The sequence below is a fragment of the Paralichthys olivaceus genome, chromosome 12 (genome assembly GCF_024713975.1).
Source record: "Paralichthys olivaceus isolate ysfri-2021 chromosome 12, ASM2471397v2, whole genome shotgun sequence".
Lineage (NCBI taxonomy): Eukaryota > Metazoa > Chordata > Actinopteri > Pleuronectiformes > Paralichthyidae > Paralichthys > Paralichthys olivaceus.
The window spans coordinates 10,842,816-10,863,898 of NC_091104.1; the positions used below are offsets into that span (position 1 = coordinate 10,842,816).

The 21,083-nt window shown below is 42.8% G+C and overlaps 2 protein-coding genes and 1 long non-coding RNA gene across 4 annotated transcripts in view; all 3 read right to left on the reverse strand.

Moving 5' to 3' along the window:
- The window catches only part of aqr (aquarius intron-binding spliceosomal factor), a 46,000-nt gene extending 44,237 nt beyond the window's left edge, over positions 1–1,763 (reverse strand). For both annotated transcript variants that reach the window (XM_020098050.2, XM_020098049.2), the window contains exons 1-4: positions 1,628–1,763; positions 1,112–1,204; positions 339–395; positions 97–137 (exon numbers count right to left, since the gene is read on the reverse strand). In XM_020098050.2, coding sequence (XP_019953609.2) covers positions 97–137; positions 339–395; positions 1,112–1,186 — 173 coding nt within the window. In that variant the 5' untranslated portion in view covers positions 1,187–1,204; positions 1,628–1,763. The remainder of the gene's footprint in view (positions 1–96; positions 138–338; positions 396–1,111; positions 1,205–1,627) is intronic.
- A 572-nt stretch (positions 1,764–2,335) lies between these two features.
- On the reverse strand, positions 2,336–6,137 carry LOC109636390 (uncharacterized). Its single transcript, XR_011244833.1, has 2 exons — positions 5,998–6,137; positions 2,336–5,714 (listed from the first exon to the last, which is right to left on the reverse strand). It is a non-coding gene; the product is annotated as an uncharacterized lncRNA (long non-coding RNA).
- A 2,412-nt stretch (positions 6,138–8,549) lies between these two features.
- Positions 8,550–21,083, reverse strand: part of dph6 (diphthamine biosynthesis 6) — a 57,585-nt gene continuing 45,051 nt past the window's right edge. Inside the window, exons 14-15 of the mRNA XM_020097836.2 lie at positions 14,978–15,365; positions 8,550–10,106 (exon numbers count right to left, since the gene is read on the reverse strand). Coding sequence (XP_019953395.2) covers positions 9,988–10,106; positions 14,978–15,365 — 507 coding nt within the window. The 3' untranslated portion in view covers positions 8,550–9,987. The remainder of the gene's footprint in view (positions 10,107–14,977; positions 15,366–21,083) is intronic.

Below are 21,083 nucleotides of genomic sequence, written 5' to 3' on the forward strand. Positions count from 1 at the left end.
CAGAAAGGAAAGACACCAGACGGAAATGGGTTAACGGCACGATGTGTATTTTGGATTTAAAAGGCAGTTCAAGTTAAGGATGCTATATTTACTTACTTGGACTTGAGAATCTCTTTCTCGTACACATCTTCCATCACCTAAACAAACAGCAATGGATGTTAAAATTCTGTGAGTTCAGCCAAGCACCTCAGTACTAAAAAAACATTTTCTTTAGAGCTGACAAATTAAAATATACTATATCAATATACTAGAGCATTTCCACATACTTGTAAAAGTAGATCAACTGCAAAAATTCTAAATGTTTATACCTCTGGGATACAACAACGACTATACCTCACCTTAGGGTCGAATGGTAGTTTATTCTTTGCATGTGGAGCCCAATATTTATTCGCCAACTGAAACGAGAAATAAGACAAAAATTTAACAGTAGTCAAATGGTACATTCTCCCCAATCACACACACATTGATACAGAGCAACTTTATACTGTGTTTCTTCTATCAGACGGTTCATTTTCTCAGACTGGAGGAGCCAGGGGTCAAACCACCAACCCTCTGGTTAGTGGGGTTGGTGACGTCTTACCCCTGAATTGCCACAGCCACCCAACAAGGCAGGATGAAATTCACTGATGGTGCATTACATGTCTATGCATGTGTTGAACCCTTCATGTTTAACAATGAACATTCAATGCTTTCTGGCCTGAATGTGTCCTTTCCTGGTTTAATAACAAATACATGAAAATATGAAGCAAGGAACCTTCTAGACATCATCTTCAGGTGTTGTACAAGTAGGCAAATGGACTCGCTTGTGCCTGCTCGCCTGTGTCCACTTGCACAACTCCTGAACATATCTGGATGACTGAGAGCCTTCACAGATATTATTTGATCCATAGTGCAAATCCTCAAGTCCTGTGTAAAAAGTAAACTCCTCTCATTCGTCCCCATCTTTGCACCTCACACATGCACCAAGTACTTAGAAGCATCACTGAACATCTCTTGTCAACAAGTACAGTCACTGAGAAGCTCATTAGATCCTTTACAGGTTATTCTGCTAAACTCGTTGTGGATGAGGAGACACTCTCTGTCCTCGACACACAGCTGTAGGTTACATTACCTGAGTGACGTATTCAGCATTGATCTGGGACACAGAAGGCGCTGCAGCCTTTTTAGCGGGGGTTTCTTTCTCCATGGTGGTCTTCACGAGCAGCTATAACAAAATATTACATTAATAATACTGTTTGAAAGGTGTTTCCGCTAAAACATCAAGCCAGGAACGTGTCTGTTTCTGGCTTTAAAAACGTGGGGGGGGGAAACTGAGCTACAAGTCTAGTACACAACTGAGGAAGTGAGCTAGCTCGATTTAAAAGTGGAGCAGGTTGTAAACAGCTCATAAGTGTGCTTCGGAATGTTACGAAAGTCGCTAAGAGCAGTTTGTCATTCGTAAAACATACATTTAAAAACAGCAGTCTTCAATAACACTGATAGATGTTAACTGTTCAATAATATCAGGCAACGAGCTAAGCTAACTAGCTAGCGTTACTAATATAGAGATGACTGTATCTATAGTTCATCACAACATCGGGATCCACAGTCTCGATGTGTCTAAAAATACAAAGTGAGTGTAACTGACCTTTATTTGTTTTACAACATGTGTGGAGCGACGCTCAAAGCTTCGTTACGCACGTACACAAGCAAAACGCGCTGTGTGCGACCAACTTCCTCAATGGGTACGTCGCTGAAAGTCGTCCCCACCAACTAACAGCGCGCCTACAGTTCCGCACCCGCTTCGTGTTTCTCTTATCAGAAGAGAATTTTTGATAAAATCAAACTTTATCGATCGCACACCGCGAAAACCCCCTTTGTTCTCACTGCACCCCCGATGCAGACTTATAGGTAGACAGAACATATAAGTATGCAACATAGTAAGTACTCAAAACATAGTACACAGTAAGACATAGTATGCAGTCATAAGACACAGTGGTGAATGATGTACACTCTTCACTACAGGAAACATATTGTTCGTGTTCAACAAAAGTATTTCAGAAAAGTGCAGTGGTACAAGATGAATTTAAAAGCACACGTTGATACTGATGTGCAAAAAGACTATTTTCTGTATGATAAATATATGGTAATGCTACATAGCTGCAGAGATACTGATGTGCAAAATAGTTAAGAATAGTGCACCTCCAAAGTAGATTGTGATGATAGAATAAACTGCCAGTATTTAATGAATGTGGTTACTAAATAAATATTATGTATACATAATTATTAAAATGTCTTTTTATTTTTTGAGAATTGTGCAGAATAACTTGTATCTCTGTAAAATACAAAATGAAAAAAGATTTCAAACGTATTTTTATTGAGGAAAAATATGATATATTACAGTTCATGTATCTATATACAGATATATTTGTCACATATCAAGATCACCACAAAAGTAAGTCTGCACACACACAAAAACCCAAACATTTTAGTGTCACATCATCAACGAGTCTGTCTCTGAGTTCTGACATGTGCCATCTGAGTAAAGCTTTTACCACAGAGCGGTCGAGTTTGTCGCTTCAACACGAGCAGGACAGAGATGTTGCTTGAGATCGTCGTCACTCATGAAGTCTGTAGTGCACTCGCCACATTCAAACACGATCAGTGGTTCACACCAGTCATCACCTGGGGAGTCTGGCAGAAGTTGATCCTCGTCCACAGAACTCACACCAACGAGCACTTCTTTTTTAATTGAACTAGCCGTCACTCCTTCAAGCTGACTGGGTATTTCTACGTTATGAGTATTACCCTCGTAGTGATGTGACAGAGCTGACGTTTTTTGATTTTGGATAAGCTTGTTTATTTCAAAGGCAAGCTGAGTGGGAAACGAATAACTGAAATGGTCTGTAGATGAAATAGAACTGTCTGTAGCTAGATTCGGTTTTTCTTCTGATTCATTATTCTCCTCTTTTAAGCCTGTCTCCGGTACTGCCAGCCAGTCAATGTCTATTGCCTCTGGACAATGAGCTAAATCTCCATCAGTTAAAGAGCATTGACCGGCGCTGGCAGGATTATGATGTGACTCTCTCTGCTCGCTCACTGGATCCAAATTAAAATCTGTACAATACATAAGGTTTTCAGTGGGTTTTTCCTGGAGATGGTTGGTATTTACCTGTTCTCTGTGAGAACAATCGGAGGTCCTGCTTCTCTGTCTGCATCTGTCCTCATGTAATTTTAGATGACCATGCTGTGTGAGGGTTTGGCTGCAAAAGCTGCATTTATACGGCCTCATGCCAGAGTGAGTGAGCAAGTGCCTCGACAGCTTGTAGGGAGAAGAAAAGTTCTTGCTGCATATGCGACACATGTGAAGCTTCTTTTTTAAAGTACTGCTCTTGGTGTTTGTCTCAAAGAGACTGTTCACTTCTGCGTTAGGTTTTTCAGGCCCGGTAGAATCCTGCACACTTTTTTCTTTACCTGTCGCAGAAGCATTGACTGAATGTTTTATATCTGTGCTTACAGAGTGTTGCAGAGAAGGGATATGAACAGTGACCTTTGGGTAGAGCTGCTGCTGCTGCTGATCATTAGTTTCCAGCTTTTTGATGCTCGCCTGCTGGTTGACAGGTTGGGACAGTTCCCTCTGAAAATGTGCACTTTCATGTGATTCCAGATGGGTTCTTTGCTGAAAAGCTTCCCCACACATATGACACAGAAATTGTACCATCTCATGCCTTTGTAATTCAGAGGGGTTTGGAAGACTCTGGGGGCACTCGCGTAGCACGTTGCCAAGAATTAGCATTGGCTTAGCAGTCTGTGTCCCACTATCTTTCACTTTAGGAACTGTTCTCAAGGGCAAAACGTCACTTTTCTTGGAGGTTTGTGGAAACAATTGGATCCCTGATTCTGTCTTGACATTATCTTGAACAGTTGCTATTGAAGGGGTCTGATCCGGCTGGTTTGCAGAGTTTACATCACTGCCAGTGAGTGTCTCATTACACTTTTTATGTGCTGACACTTCCTGGATTGGGACGTCTGCTGCGGTCTTCGTGTTAAACCCACCGGTGCGTGAAGGCGGTCGACTGATGTACAGCGACCGTTGCTTCTGATATCTGGTCAACAGGTGAACACGACAGTGAACCCTCAAGTGTGTTTTCTGACGAAATTGCTTTCCGCATAACTCACAGCTGAAGGGCCTTTGTCCGGTATGAATCATCATGTGTCTCTCAAGTTTCGACGGAGATGGAAAAAATTTTGAACATTTTGGGCACTGATGTGAAGGGAGCTTCTGCAGCGGGAAAGTTGGCTTCTTCTGTGCTGCTGATGGAATGGATGCAGTCTCCTGAGGAAGAGAGTCACTGCAAATCTTCTCTCTCCGTATTACTTGTTGTACAATTATGTTCAAGTCAGTGAGGTCTGCAGGATTACGCTCAGGCACACGTTTGATAGCGTCAGAATTTGACACTTTCACATTATTACATTTTTGCACCGAGGTGGGACTTCCCAATTTCTTTTGGTTCAAGTGAATTCTACGATGACGTATTAAATTAACCTCTAAACGAAATGATCTGTTACAGATCAAGCACGGGAATCTTTTCAAATCTTTTTTTGTCAAGCATTGCGACCCTTGTCCTCCTGACTTATGACACTGACTGCTCGGATTTAATGATTGTTCTTGTTTTACAAAAGATTTTAACTTGATTTCATTCTTGTTCAGTTTCTGCAAAGTATTTACATGTATTTTACATTGTAGCTTGAGCTCCATTGACGAGTTCTGATTACTGGATGGGCGCTGAAGCGTCGTCTCAGGCTGCAGACGTGAACTTTTACTGTCTTCAGAACGTTTTTTTTTTCCTCTTGCATTGGCATCAGAAAGTGGGCATTTCTTTTCTGTGCCTAGATGAGTTTTCAAGTGCGCCTTCTGTCTAAAGTTTTTCCAGCAACCTGAACACGCATAAGGTTTCTGATCCGTATGAGTAAGAAGATGTCGTTTTAACTTGGACGGTGAGCAAAAGCCTTTCATACATTTAGGACACTGGTGTTTCTGAGACATTATGCTTTTACTGGGGCTTGTCGATTCTTGTGACTGTAAGTTCATCTTCCGCAGACGCTTCTTGAAAATGCTCTGGCCCCTCTCGAGCGGTTTTGATTTGTTGTGTGTTGGTAAGTGACTGCAAAGCTGAGAAGATGAAAGGAATGACTTTAAGCAGACTTTGCAGGTGTATTGTTTGTGGCCTTTGTTTGCAGATGTGTTCACATTGGTAGAATTAACTTGATCCCGAGGCACCGGATCCACATCATGTGAGACACTGCTCACTGTAACTCCAGTTACATGTGATGTTGTTCTGAATGGGTTTCCAGTCCCTGACACAGGAAGACAAACAGTTCCTCTTCTCCACTGTGGCAGGGAGGCCACAGAGGACGACACAGTCGATGGCATTCCGGCACAGTTACCAGCACTGTGCGTGCTCGTCCCCGCGGCTGGTTTAACCCAGAGTGGTTGCTGGAGATTGGTTGAAATAACATCCGTGTCTGCTGGAGGCTGTGAGTGGTGGATATTCTGCATATGTAGTTTTAAATGATTAGCCTGGTTGAAGGCTTTTTCACAGAATCTACAGACGAAGGGCTTCTGGCCAGTGTGGATGAGAAGGTGTCTGTTCAGTTTAGATGGCGATGGGAACGTTTTGGGACAAACGGGGCACCGACGCATTTTGAAATCACAGATGATGTTCTTCTGAAACCTAGAGCAAAGCATATGACATAAAAATATGAAGTGAAGGAACTCCACACAGTGAAACTGAATGGAAAACACAACTGCAATACTCCCCTGTAAATCACATCCAATCAATATCTTTACATAAACGAAAACATGTATCATATATCTGTCTACAACACATACCTGTGACCGACATTACAAGCTAACAACACAGGAACTTGACAAAGGCGGTAACAACAACACAACACAACCATGCAGCGAACGTCACAACTAACCAACAACCGTCCAGTTACTGAGTCAACACTTACTATAAACATTCAAAGTCCCGTTACGACAGATGAATTCATCATTAGTTTACAGGTTATTAACCGTGTTAGCTTCTTTGCTAACGAAGCACCAGCCTCTGAAGTCCTTTCCGGGAACAAGCGTGTGCGTCCCTGAAAATGTCTCGACGAGAAGCAGTGGTTTTTGGTTCCTATCCGCTGGAGACATGCAGAAGACACGAGGACACATCTTGCTCTGGATATTATTGATATAATAATAATAATACATCTTCACCCGCAACAGGAGCAAAGTCTACATGTATAGGCTATATGATAAAACATTGTGAGAATATAGTAATCGTACTTCTTCTCACTCCCTTTTGAATACGTAGATTCAATCATTAAGTGTTTGATTTCCCCCTCATCACTGTTTTTAAATAATAACAGTTCTTCTCTTTTTTGGATTTACATGTTCGAAATACATGAAAGAATGCATTTTTCTTCACACCTATCGTATTGCCACTAGCTATTATTTTTGACTCCAAAACTTACAATGAAATACAGCCTCGCCATTTAACCATATGCATTCAACAATTATAATGTTATTCATTATGCAACAGAATAATTAACTCAGACTTTACACTGCTACAGATATATACACTCCTTTATTTTATTTATAATAGTAAACTGTCGACTAACTGTACATGTTTACAGGTTATGTGCTCAGAAGGCCCCAATGAGTGTGTATCAATGTAAGTGACTGTAACGAGTGTGATATCCACAGAGCTGAGGTATATCGAAGATGAAATTTCACCAGTGAAATTAACTTAATGTTCATGTTGAGCCTCAAGTCTCTGCTAATCGATACACAACACATCTGAGCGTGAAGTCGATGGGGTTGCTCTCCTATCCTGTGTCAGGTGATTGTGTTGTTTGACAATGTGATGAACTACCTCTGTGTTTGGTGTTTTGTACAAAAATACTGATAACTACGATAGTTAGAGCACCTGATGCAAGGCCGAACAGTCTGATTTATTTCCAGGTCTGATGCCTCCAAGTTTGGGAAAGTGGGGAAGTCGTTTTTTCTGTAATCTTATCAACAAATAAACCATAAAAAAAGTGACAACATCTCCTCCTGAGTGGAGATTTAAAATAAAGTGACAGCAGTTGACAATATTGAGAACGTCTTAGAAATGGATTGATTTTGGTATCTTGTCCCTGAACATGGAACACTGTTTTCTTTACGTTATCTCTGAGATAATTAAAGGCGAATGTAAAAACGGTTCCAGTTGTAATGTTGCCTTGCTTCCTTTACAAATGATTCCTCTCAGGCTACAAGTAAAACAGCTCTATACTTTCCACAAGAGGGCAGCAGACACCACTCAATAGCAAGTGATGGCTTAGCAGTCAAGCAGATAGAGGAAGTTTAATTGAGTCAGAGCAGGGACTGTATAATCATGCCTTTACAAAATGCCAGGAGAATAAAACAATGCATTACCAAACAAAAATGATCCGAACATGAAAACAAAACAAACCGCAGTCATCGAGGCAAACAGACGACAGCGTGAGGAGGCGTCTTGTGCAGCTCGGCCGCTCCTGAGCAAGAATCCCTACTGTAGCCCAGTGCTGTGGGGAGAGCGAGTCACACACACACATCAGCCTGGTTTGCCTGGAGGAGGAAACGCAGAGTTTAAAGTCCATGTACAAGGCCACAATGACAAGGGCCGCAGGCTGGTACACTGCACACAAAGGACAATGTTAGCCACAGCAGCTAGTTTGTTTGCCGCGTGGTTGCAGGTCAGCTTGGTTGAAACTGTACATTTGACAAAACACATGAGGAAACCAAATGTCACCCTGTCTTTTCTCATTCTGTGAAGAAAACACGGTGGTGCGGTGAGGACACAAACAAATGTGTCTGCCACGGGCCATCGTACCGGCTGTGATGAGGCTGTGATGATATTCTTGTGGATTTGCCCGTGTTTGTATGAAAGACAGCGTGTAAAGTTCAGCATCATTGACACACGGTTATTATGTATCCAGTTTTGTCATTTCCACCATGTAAAAAAAAAAAACCAAAATCATCTCACAAGTTTGAATTTAATTATGAAATTCAGTGCAGTGCGTACATATAATTGATACAAATTCCTGTAGAGTGTTGTTTCTTGGGTTTAACTGCTTTAGCTGGCAACACCTGATTAAGGAGATTGTTACCCAGAAGAAAAGGAAACGCTTTCTTTGGTTGTGTGTGTGTGTGTCATTGCAAAATCCGTGACCATTAAACAGCTACAGTTGTCGAAACTACTCCAACATAAACAAATATTTTCAGAAATGTTTTCACCCGTTTCCATTTCTGTGTTAGTTGCTTTATCTCCGGGTAAAGAAAGAATCCATTAAATATTGGTGCAGATCTGGGTCGGGGGTTGCATCCTGGATTTTTCACTTACAATATTATTATTGCAGAGTTTTTGGTTCGTTTTGCTTTTTTGACATTTTCACTTTTTTCTCCAGAGAATGATTCATAAAAAACTCACATTAATAGAACTGATATTTACAGGGACTGTTGAGCCTTGGAGGAGAAATTTTCTCACTGAGAACCATTTTAGTTGTGAATGTTTTTTATTTACTTGATTGACGTATACAAATACATAATAAAAGTACTTTGTTGGAAAAAAAAAAACATATCTTAGTGCCAGCTGCGTCATTTAAAGAAATTTCGGAATCTCCCCCTGGTGGGGACTTTTAAAACCAAGCGCGTGAACATTAACACACTGTATATTTATGGGGCATTGGCTTGCTCGCCCTCATAAATAATTGCTTGTTTGTGTTTTTCAAGCCTCAATAAAAATCTTCGGGCTCTATTGGCCGCCTCTATTGTTCAATTTTTGATAACAACAATCAAAACAATATTGCGGCGGGCGAAGATCAATAGCTCCACTCCACCGTCTCTCCCACCATCACAGGCGCGATGAAGAGAATAGCCGGAGTGAAGATGCATTCCAACTCGGTCGTCAATGTGGTTCATGATCTTTGAGAAAAGAAATGTTCCAGGAGCAATGGTTAATAGTGTTATTTTCTGCCCATGTCGTCACTCACACACACACACACACACACACACACACACACACACACACACACACACACACACACACACACACACACACACACACACACACACACACACACACACACACACACACACACACACACACACACACACACACACACCTGCCCTGCAGCTGTGTGTGGTAGCGTCTCTCCTATTAACCAGGCTGCCTTAGAATCAATACAAAACATAAAGAGGCTTAATCTTTTCAGGTGCTTGGTGCTGATTGCCCATTACACAATAATAACACACCTTGAATCCCATGGACCATGAGAGCACAGAAACACCCCACCCCCCCATCTGCACACATTACACACGGCTACACACCAGACACACAGTAAATCTATAGGTTTTCAACTGAACAGATGGTGTCAGTGGTGGCGCTGGGCCTTTATGAGGGGTGTTAGTTAGCGTGCTAAGAGAAATTCCACCAGAAACAGTAGGATTCAGGGGGATACAGTTTATCGCCTCGTGGAATGAGATGCTGCTACTGTGTCCTTTTGTGGACTATGCACTCTTGTCCGCTGGTATGCAGGCTTAGGTGCTAGAAGTTCCACAAGTCTCATCTCCGCGGCAGAATAACAGCTGCTGCAGGCGACAGCTCCAGCCGAGGACACTGAGGATTAACGGCCAAAGTTCTGGTGTGTGAAGTGGAATAAACACTTCCTCAAAACAGCCCACGGACAAAACCACTTGGAGACAGAGCTTTGCATTTCGACAACCAGCGCTGATAAACATCCAATATTAATGAGCAGATCAGCAGGATGTGTTTTTTTCTTTCCACAGTCGCTGATGGTCCCTTTGTAAGTGACTTACAACGGGACCATCAGCGACTGTAAGTCATTAGAGTCAGAGCTGCTCCTCCACGAACGCCCCGCTGAATTCCAGTGCTGTGGATGACTGGAGTCCGGCTGTTGACACTGGCTGTGCTTCTACAAACTGAGCCAGCAGGACAGGTGGAGGATCTGGGAGTCGGGCAAGTCCAGGACCGGAACCAGGGCCACTGACGGACTGGACCCTTCCAGGGAGCTTCTTAAACTTTCTTCAAGTCCTGGCGGGTAGAGGTTTAAGAGGGAAATGAGGGGGTGGGGGTAAAAGAAGAACAAGTCGTTAGTTTCGTGAGAATTTTAACTGGAGGATCTCAAATAGCCGTCCCACCGGGGCAGTCCCAGGACAGAGGCTGCACTTAACCCTTCGACCGGAGAACATGGGCCTATTTACAAATTATTGGCATTCTTACATCCTTGGCAGATTGCAATCCCCCACCCCCCCCATTTCAACCTCCTGCAGCGCAGACATATGGTCAGCAAGGACTTAACTCTAAGCTACCCCTCCCAAACTTGCACATATATACAAGCAAACACACCGACGCAAAGGGAAGGGGGGGGGGGGCACCCATGGCACGCCCTTTGGACAACTGAGCAGCAGCTTGTTGGGGAAGGGGGGGTCTAGTGGAATGAGATCCTCTGCTCCTGTAGTGGTGGGATGTTATGAAGCTGTGTTGGGACTACTGCTCGGGTGTACAGGAGCTGAGAGATATTGTTAGTGAAAGTGTGTGTGTGCGTGTGTGTGTGTGTGCGTGTGTCTGTGGCTGGACTACAGATGGACAGTGGACAGGCATATGAGAATTCATTGAGCGTCTCAGAGCCCAGTGTTGATGACAGCCCGTCTATTTAGCAGCAGCCCGCTGGGATACTGCCTCTTCCCTCTTCTGCTCCGTGAGCTAATTGGTCACAAGTGTTCCTGTCTCACGGTTGACTGTCCTCTCTTATTTCTTCTGATTTAACAGCATGTTGGGACAGGGGACACTCGGGTGTGGTCAATGTGATCCAACACGGCCACACAAGCACATACACGGAAAATAAGAATGAAAAAGCCACAATGCAAATGCAAAAGTGACAACACAGGTGTGTGCTTCAAGCACCACGTTTTAAGCGGCATCTGGCTGGACTGGGTTTTCATAATGACCACAGTAACTCACTCTGCTCATTTCATTGTCAACATTCATTGTTGCTCACTTCTGTTGTGGTTGTGTTTCTATTGTGTGGGGTTTTCAGTTGTGTTGTGGTTCCTGTGGTTAAGCTGAGGCTTCTGTCAGAATCAGAATCAGAATCAGAATTCTTTTATTTGCCAGGTATGTTTGCACATACAGGAAATTGCCTTGGTGTAATTGGTGCACTACTTATGTACATAAAACAACAATGTAGAAAAACAACAATATATAAGAAATTGTATAAAATAAAATAGAATAAAATAAAATAAAATAAAATAAAATAAAATAAAATAAAATAAAATAAAGTATATACATATATGCAGTAACAGAGTAGTAATAAATTATAAATTATGTGCAGGTGGTGGGGTGTGGTGGGGTAGAGTCAGTGCGGTGCAGAGTCAGTGTGATGCAGGGGGCTTGTGGGGCTTGTCTGTAGATGTGTTGTGACTTTTGTGTCTATTTCTGTGGGCCTCACGATCGGATACATCACGATACATGGATAACAACACGATACGTCATTATTTATTGCGTTACAATACATATTGCTATGTACAGCAATAATTTGCAGCATATTGTGCTAACACTATCAGAAACATTTTACATTCACAGTGACATCTGTCTGATATTCCATGTGTAGAAATGAAATTCTGGACCAGTTGTCTGGAGTCTGAGAAGTCAAACACAGTCTAGAGGTCTTTTAATATCATCTGCTAGTGCTGCACGGCTGCTGTCTGACTTCTGTGTGAACTTGTAGAGAGCAAAATCAGGACAGAGGTTTCAAGAGCAATTCAGTACTATTTAATAAGCCTCATCCTCTTTCATTCTAAGCGCACACAGCATGACAACCATCCTCACAAAGAGCCCACACACCCTAATTAGCTAATATGCACTAAAGCTTAAAACGCTCCCACTGAACACAGGAAATTTTAGAGGGCATTAAAGCCTAAATATGTGTTATCAGAGCATGTGATGCACCCTGGGAAGCAGGATCCTCTGGAGATGTCTCGCTGACAACAGAACGAGCCAGAGAAATCACAGACGAGAGGGATGGTTTTATTAGGAGAAGAAACGCAACCTTTATCGCACCTTTCCCACTGAGTCCGTTTTAAGTTGGGATGTTTTAATCTTTGTACGAACGGATGGGAAATAACTGTGATCCCTATGTGAGATCTCTGTCGGCGTGTGCGTATAAAGACATGCCTGTTTATGCATGGGTGAGGGACACGAGAGGGGGTGAAGGTGACTCCAGCGACCATGCAATTTTATGTTTTGTGATTTGCAGATTGCTTTGCCCCAATCCCTAGAAATTCTTCTGTAAAGTCACAAGAAAATCCTATGAGCGCTTCCCATCACACACCCCATCCCCTGGTCTCATAGCCCCCCTCCCACACGGGGAGCCCCATTGAGAGGCCCAGGCAGGAAGATTCAAAAGCCATCACATTAGCAATGGGATGGAACTAAACCACCTACCCAAGAGGACCGGCCATTATTCTGCTTCACGGAGAAAACACAGGGAGCTGAAAGGGCTGCTGTTAAATCTCTGTGTTTTCAAAACTAAACCAATACAAATTGACCAATACAACTCAACGCCAACACACTCTAATAAAACTAATTAATACATATATATTATAAACCGAAGTGAACAGAAGAAGGGGCATCACTGTCAGTAAAGGCTGTGGTATAAAGGGGAAGTGGCATAGCCGATGCCTCCTGGGCTTATGGGGCTTTTAAGCAGTGTCCGAGGCCCAGAGCCAGTGGTTTTTATACGTGCTACACTGACTTCTAAACTGGTCAAATTAACCGGTAAACAAGGATTTAATTAGAAACTGCTCATGAAAATCATCTAATCAAAGGAGAATGAAAAAGAGGCGGAGTGTGTGCAGGAGGAGCCACAGAGAGTTTCCTCAATAACGTTATATTAACAACAAGTCACATAACTGTTTGGATCTGAAAGGAGTCCCTCATAGTGACAACCCCATAGAGAATTATTACATGACTCTGCAGTTACCTTCTGGTTAGTTACCTTCAGCTCTGAAGAGGTTTAGTGTCTTTTAGTTTATTATTTTGGTTTTGCAGCAAATAACTTTATGGTTTTGGTTCACTTCCTGCCCAGCACCAAAGAGCAACTGTCAAATTACCATAATGATTTGTTAAAGTGAATATTGCTCGATACTTACTGAATGTGTAAACGGGCAGCTGTTTGCAAACCCAACTAATTCCACTAATAAATCTGTCCGTCACTTTATTTTCTGGACTATCGCCCATCTGATTGAGTTCAAACATGGCAGTGTCATCTACATATTTTGGATTAGAAGCTCTCCACACCTCTACGTCTACCCTCAACCCGCCCTTTTATTTTTAACTGCGCTTGCTGTTACCATGAGTGACATGAACAGTGATATCACAGTTTGTAGAAGCCATTACTCCCATCACTCTTCATTGTTGTGCTCACACAAGCTTGTTTCAGCTGTGTTGGAGTTTTATGTTTGATTTTAAAAAGTAAATAGACGAATAAACAAATGTTACAGTTGCTGCGTTAAACAATCGATTTTAAACAACATTATTTAGTTCTGTCTCTAAAACTTGTGGTTTTGGTCGAGCTGCACAGGCCAATCTTTGAGAGAACCTTTCTATCGTAAGTAACAGGTTGAGACAAGATGTTTAAAGGTTTCATTTGGAGCATATGTCATGTCTTTCAGCTGTAAATCCTGACGCAAGTAACCGGAGGAGAGGGGGGGGGGGGGCAGTCACATTCTGCTCTGGCGTTGTTGTCTGTCTGCCCGCTGACAGCAGCAGTTGCCAGGCTGAGCGCCAGAGGTGTTACTTTTCTTCCTTTGACTTTTTGGATTCATCACCCAATGAGCAGAGGCTGTGACCCATGAAGAAGCCCGTGGGGGGGCTTCCAGGGCTGTGCGTGCAGAGTAAGGTAACAGATTCCAGCTCGATGATGAGTCAGTAAATGGTTTTAGGGAAGTAGCCAGTGCAGCCTATAATCAAAGACATACATGTCAAGGGTAAAGATCTAGGTTGACTGTGCGCCAGAAAACCAATGACCCATCGACAGAGTAAAAGGTTTCTATTTAAAAAACATTAAATTATTAATACGAGAATCTCATATTTAGAATTTACATTCGAGATATTTTAGTATTAGTTTCCCACCTGGTGAACTCTTCCATTTTAGATAATGACAGATGAAATAAATGACAAGAATCGTATATCATGAAACAATGCTGACTAAAAATGATATATTTAAGCAACACAACAAATAGCACTGTTCTGTCGCACACATCAACACATATTCTTAACATTCATCACCGTTAACGATAATTTCATGTCCTCCAGAAGATGAGTTGCGTCAAAGCTAAAAATGATAGATAGATGGCTAGTTTGGCACGGATTCAAAAATGTTAATTGAATGCCCCAGCGTCGATTTGACAACTGAGCTTGTGTGATCGATGTGCTCGTCGCCCCCTTTTTCCCTCAGAGAGAACATCTCTCAGGATTAAACAAATTCCACTCCACATATGTCTTGGTGAGAACTTAGAATCCTGGGAGCAGTAGATGGTGGCGTATAAAAGTATAATGATGACAAAAGACTGCCAGCTGCTTGGGTTACTGTACACAGTGCAGACACAACAAAATGACTTACAATAATTAAACACAGGAAGCGGTGGATATCCTCCGGAGAGGCTGCTTTCTGGAATACTTTCTGGAGTTTACTTAACCAGCGTCAGCTCAAACTTTCTTTGAAAAGAGAGACGGGCTGTCACTTTGTTTTCATTAAAGCAGTGATGTGAGGCTTCACTTCAAGAGCTGTGAGTCTCAGAAGTGTAACAGCTTATTTAGGATAAATCCTCTTAATGCGTGTAAATATTTGACCGGTTTTAGAGGCTCGTGTGTAGTGTCTTGAGTGAGATACGCTGACGTACCTTTAATAATCTGCTGTGCCAGTGAGTGGCCGTGCTTGTAAAACACACGGGCACACAGTGGCACCAGCTCAGCATCCATCTTCTTCATGGCTTTCTTGAACGCAACAGCGACTGCTTCCGTTACATCCTCTACATCCTTGACCTCCGGGTCATCAGCGGGCACGGCCAGGGAGAGGGACAGAGACGCGCTGCACTTGTCGGCAGACATTAGGGTGTTGCACTCTATGGATCCGCACGCCACCTTCGCAGTCATGTGACAGGAAGTCCTCTTGGTGTAATCATCCTGGACGGCGGTGACGTGAAGCTCAACAGCTGCACCCTTGGGTAAGGCAGGTACCACGGCAACCAGTAACGGAGCAGGTTTGACGTCAGGTTGCCACAAAAAGTCCTGCAACACACACAGATGGTATTCAAATGAACTGGCTGGTAAATTATATTCATGTGTCGCACGCTACAATCAAATGTATGGCCCTCCTGCTGAGATCCATTCTGACCAAGCACTCAACATTATCTTAAAAACGTGTCATACAGATTCTACCACGCTGCACTAAGACGGACTTTTCACTCGACAGACTGACAGGCTATCAATTAACTGGAGACTGGGAGGTGACCCTTGCTAATGATAGTGTACAAACAATCCTGAAAGAATCCATAATGCTCACAGCCGCTCGTCCGCTCCGAGCTGCATTTGCTGACATGACAGGTCCCATTTAAGATGACTCCTCACCTCTCTGAGAAGATCGTTCATAACCTGTTATGGCAGCTTCACCACATACATTTTAGTAGAAAACTGTCTCGATTTTATCTACACAGCCAAAAATACTCGTTATTTTTTTCTCCTCCTCCTCCAGACTGAGGGGCCATTAGCAGTAACAAAATGTCTTGGAGCAGTGCTACAATGTGGCCCTCTAATAATACTTGGTTGTGGCTTCATCTGCTAATGGGAGAGAAATGAGTGTTTTATATAACCATCGTTTCAGTTGGAGTCGATAGGGCAAAAACACTTAACCCCCTTTTCAGTCGGCTGGATCAATTTTCATCCACTTACACCCCACTTCGTAAGTGCAGAATAATAACAGGTTACTTGCATTTTATTTTGATATTCACTCACGAAAAAGAGAGAGAAATCAGTGACAAGAGCAGATGACGGCCTCTTTGTCCCTTCAACAGACGGCTCGTCAGGTCCCAGTCGACCAGACTCGCTGAAGCAACACTTACCATCAGATTAAACTTGAGCAAACGCTTAATTGTGTATCAGCAGCTAACCTCTTGCCTTGGAGAGTGAAAAAGGGGCCTGAATGAGTATGAGTGCAGGGGTTTCAGGTTGAGATTTCTTTACTCTGCTGATTCTGAAGAGAGCCGAGCTTGCGGTGTTCAACAATAACAATCATGAGAGCAGAGAACAATAGCCGTGTCAGCGCGGACCTCTTAGCATGTCAGACAAAGTGACAGCACACATACGTGTCCGATGCTTTGATAAATGTTATATTAGCACTTCTGGCGCTGGCTAGGTATTCTCCTGGAGGGAACTGCTCGTGCACTTGTCAATAGTGATTGAACATGGAACAGAGAGCGGGAACTGGGGGAGAGAAGTGACAGGACAGGGGGCCCTGCTCAGCCAGGCTTAAAGGCCACCCTGCAGGCCCTGGGTGCCGAGGTACCATACCCAACCAACTGTCCGCAAGGAGATCAGGGGATTCAGTACTCAGCTCCAGCCTCTGGCAGGACTTTATTCTCACAGCACAGTTGCTGAGTTTTTTGTCGGAGCTGTCGGACAAGGTTACATCAGTATCTGTTTGTTTCTTTATTAATGTCTGCACCAAGATGTTACATTAGGTGGGAAGTTTGTTCAGCAGTTCTGTGGAGGGGATTCTGCCAAAGGTGCATTATTGCATGTGTGTGTGTGTATTTCTGCTGTTTTCAGACATGATCTCATGAAAATGTCGGGAAAATTGAATCTGGAGAGTTCAGGGGAGGGGAGGCCCTGGTAGTGTGTCTAACCCGTACGCTGCAGAAATCCTGCTTTTGTCACCAAAAGTTCTCAAATCTCATTGTCTTTCCACTTTGACAACTTCATTTGTGTCTTCTACATGTACCTTTCCTCTTTTTCATCATTTTTCAGTTTTGCATCTGTCGTTTATTGAAATGTCATCCACGCACTTGTCACTCAATCACGCTTGATTCCTCGGACATGATCTAACAACTCCAGAATTTGCTTTTCTGCTATACAGCCCCTCTAGATGAGTTCAGGAGATTATCTGGAGTTCAGTGCATCTGAAAGCAGCGAGACTGTGGTCAGAAAGTGCCAGTAGAAAGAGGGGGAAACACTGGCTGATATCCTTATCTGACCAGAAATCATTTGTTAAATTAAGCCAATAAAACACAAACTTTGATATATGGTGGAGCTGAGTGCTGGAGTGGCAAGTTCACAGGGCAGGAGGGTGGCAATGTGAGTATGTGAGTGTGTGAGTGTGTGAGTGTGTGCAACCACTTAACACAATCCATCTCATTACTCCATTTCACTTCAGTTCCAGGGCATGCAGCCATTCTCCCAGTGCTTTCTCACTCCGCAGGCAGCAGGTAAACGCATGAAGTCTAAATCTGCTTGGCTCAGCTCTCCACACTGATGGGGTGTGACCTGCCTCTCCTTATGTTTGTTTTCTTTCTCCCCACTTTCCTCCCTCTCACTCGCGTCCATGCGCCCGGAGCGTGCGGCAGGGGCAGGATGGCTGAGAGGCGTAAAAGCCGAACGGTAAACACGGTAATAAGGAAGTGGTGTAAAGGCGAGGAACAGCGGGGAGCTGATGGGACTGCGCTGCTTAGCCAGTTCCCCTACATTTCCTGCCCAGCGGGACACCTCCAGCATGTGGCTCTATGTCTCAGCACTTACTGTAGTGCTGTCAGCCTGCCATAATATCCGCTCCTATTCACTCTCTCTTTCACTCTCCTTTCTCGAGATTCCACTCTGAAGCTCATCAGATTGTTCGTGTAAATGAAACACACAGGGTCGTGTCCGTGGGGTGAAGAAAAGTTTAAGAATGAGACCATTAAAAAAACATGGCAGAGGCCAAGATAGCTTCAAAAAGTCCAAAGTAAGCAGGAGAGAAATAATGACGAGACGGTTTACTGTGGTATTCAGGGGAGAAACTCTCCACACTGCCATTTCATTACCACACATGTCCATTTGTTTGTTTGTCAGCAGGATTACACAAAAACTACCAAACGGATTTCCACGAAACTGGGTTAACATGGTCCAATAAAGATCCCCATGAAATTTTGGTGCGGATCAAATAATTATTTATAACCTTAGCTGCTTTCGGACACACACTGAACTCCAGAGACCTTCCTGAAATTCTCCTGTGTCCTTCCTGGGCCAGTCCCCTTGAAAAAGTCTGCAGAATGTCCACAGGAGCTGATGTGAGAACACGGCAGGAGATACCAATCATTTCTTTAAAAAATCTTTTGTCACATTTAAAAAATGTAGCCTGCTTAATAATTGTTTTTTCCTTGATGACACCTTTTCAGAACCTGTTATTGCAACACAGAGGGACGTCTGTTTAACATTTATTGACTGATCACATCAACATCTCCATGTTCATCAAACCTGTCACACACACACTTACACACACAAAGACAAACAGGCTCTTTGTGGTTTAATGCACCGTAAATGCAATTTCACACTTGTGGAGACTCCAGTATGCTCCCAATTAACCCTGCGAGCTTCTTCATCCACCTGATTAGATAAATTATCAATGCACAACAACAACATGGCTTCACAGACAGGCTAAGCGCTGGTGTTTCCATCATAAACATGCACTTCACCGTTTGTTGGATGGAAATACAATGACAAGTGCGACACTTATATATACGTTAGAGCACAAGGCTACATAATATCGAATTTGGATTTGATTCTGCTTCCATAACTAAGCCTGATATTACAAAATGTGGCCATAGTTTCTTTAAAAGCCAAAATGTGATCATAATGCATTATAAATAGGACTTTAAGGACAAAGGATGGAATAAGAGAGAATAGGTACAAGTGAGTTCAGTTTAATGACCAACTAAGTCAAAATTGAATTAAATATGATGCATTTAACTTCTTTAAACTACCACTGTGACAGTTAAAGATTGAATAAAACAACTATTAGGTATAATGTTTATATCTAACTTAGGTACATTCAAGTTGGCATTTTTAATTTAAATTTACATGAGCATATTAAACAACACGTAATAGATAATTATGTAGCAACTATCATAATTACATTTTTTGTGTATTTACATTTTGTCTCCTCTGCCCTATTTTGTTATGCATTTCTCTGCAGCTTCATCTCTGAAAAAGACTTATTAGTATTAGGTTACTAACTTAAAGAATACATTTGAGTCGACTGTGTTGAAGGGGGTGCCAACACATAAAGCTGTATGTAAACAAAGCATGACTTTTTTTTTTAATAGCACCATCAGGTGGAAACTATGTTCTAACTGTTCTCTGTGGGAGTTATGTTGCCAGTGTTTTACCCGAGTTAAACATCGTAATTACAGTCAGATGAGCACCAGTGCTGTGTAAAACCCAACCCTGGGTGAAAGCAGCTCACCAGGTTTAGAATTAATCAGTTGCCACAGCTGCTCTCTCCCTAGCTTTATCTGTGCAGCTGAGCTAGGCAAGACAATTTATCTAACTAAGTCAAAGAACCTAGACCAGCTCTGTTCTTAAGAGAAGAGTTCACCAGTTTACTCTAGAAAAAACCCTGAGCTTTCAGGTTGAGATCCTCAATCTGGAAATCTTTCTGACATTAGACATAGTCTCCCTATAGAAATCCTGGGTTATGCAAATGAGTATTGTTGATTCTCCTGAAACAGCACATGGAAGCACAACAGATGGGAGATGTTGTCCACCTTCAGGGACCTCTGACACCCACCCCCCCAAAAAAAGCTTTCCCTCCTGTTACCTAAACAACCCAATCTACATGCTAAATTGATACTACGCTTTTAGTAGTCATAAGATTCCTACTTCACCAGGAGGTACAAAGACAAACTAGAAGGGCATAGGTCTGCCAAGGCTAACACCTTATCTCGCCATGTTAAAGAATTTGAAGAAAATTCCTGGAGCCGCCCGTTGGTCCGCATTTGCTCCAAAACTGAATTCCTTTGCCGTAACCACACCCTTCCACCAAATTACATAGAAATCGTTATTTTGTGTAATCCAGCTAATTCACAAACAGATAAGAAAATGAGAAGAAATTAAAACATAACCTTCATTGGCAGATTTTAAAAAATGTATGTGTCATATGAATTCACACAGAGTTACCAGCTCCTGACTGAAATATTCTGCTTGTATTTAAGTGAAATTTTGGGATGAACATTTGAAGGTTTCAAAAATATGATTTATGGCATAAATATTATACATTTTGATTTTCATGCACTGCTTTACTTTTGAGGAAGTGACACAAAGTTGACATCCACTCTGCAGTCTTTAACAGCGCTCACCAGCGCACAGAGCCACATGTTGGAGGTGGGCTCCTGCCGTTTTCCCTGAGGCCCTGTTCCCATGGCGAGACAGATTATTGTGGGAGGAGAAGGGCTGCCAGGGGAGACTGGTGCCCCCGTTAGACGTGTGGAGGCAGGGGTTGTAAGCTGGGGCGGCGGAGTGGAGGGAAGGATGGAGGGAGGTGGCAGGAAAGAGGGGTGGAGAGGGGGATAAGCTGCTTGGAGAGTTGAACGGCGCTCCAAAACGGTGTGTGGGGGCAAAGGATTAGGGAGGCTCTGAGGAAGACATCTGCTTCTGTGCCAAGCTCCACATTATCAAAGACACCAGCGTTTCCCACATCATCAACTTTTCATGAGCGCACTCACTGGTAAATATCAGTCGCTGCGGCTCGAGTCTCGAGGGGGAGAGAGGGGCAAGGAACTTTCGCTTATTTCACAACAACACAAATCTGAAAGGCCTCTCTGAAAAACTTGGATACATATAAGTTTCTCCTCTTTTACTTATTCATTGAAGCAAGGATCTCAGTGTCTTTTAATCCATTAAACATGTGTTCATCCTACGTGGGTGTAATATTGTATTATGAGTATGATCAATACTTCTTCTGCATCTATAATAAATCAG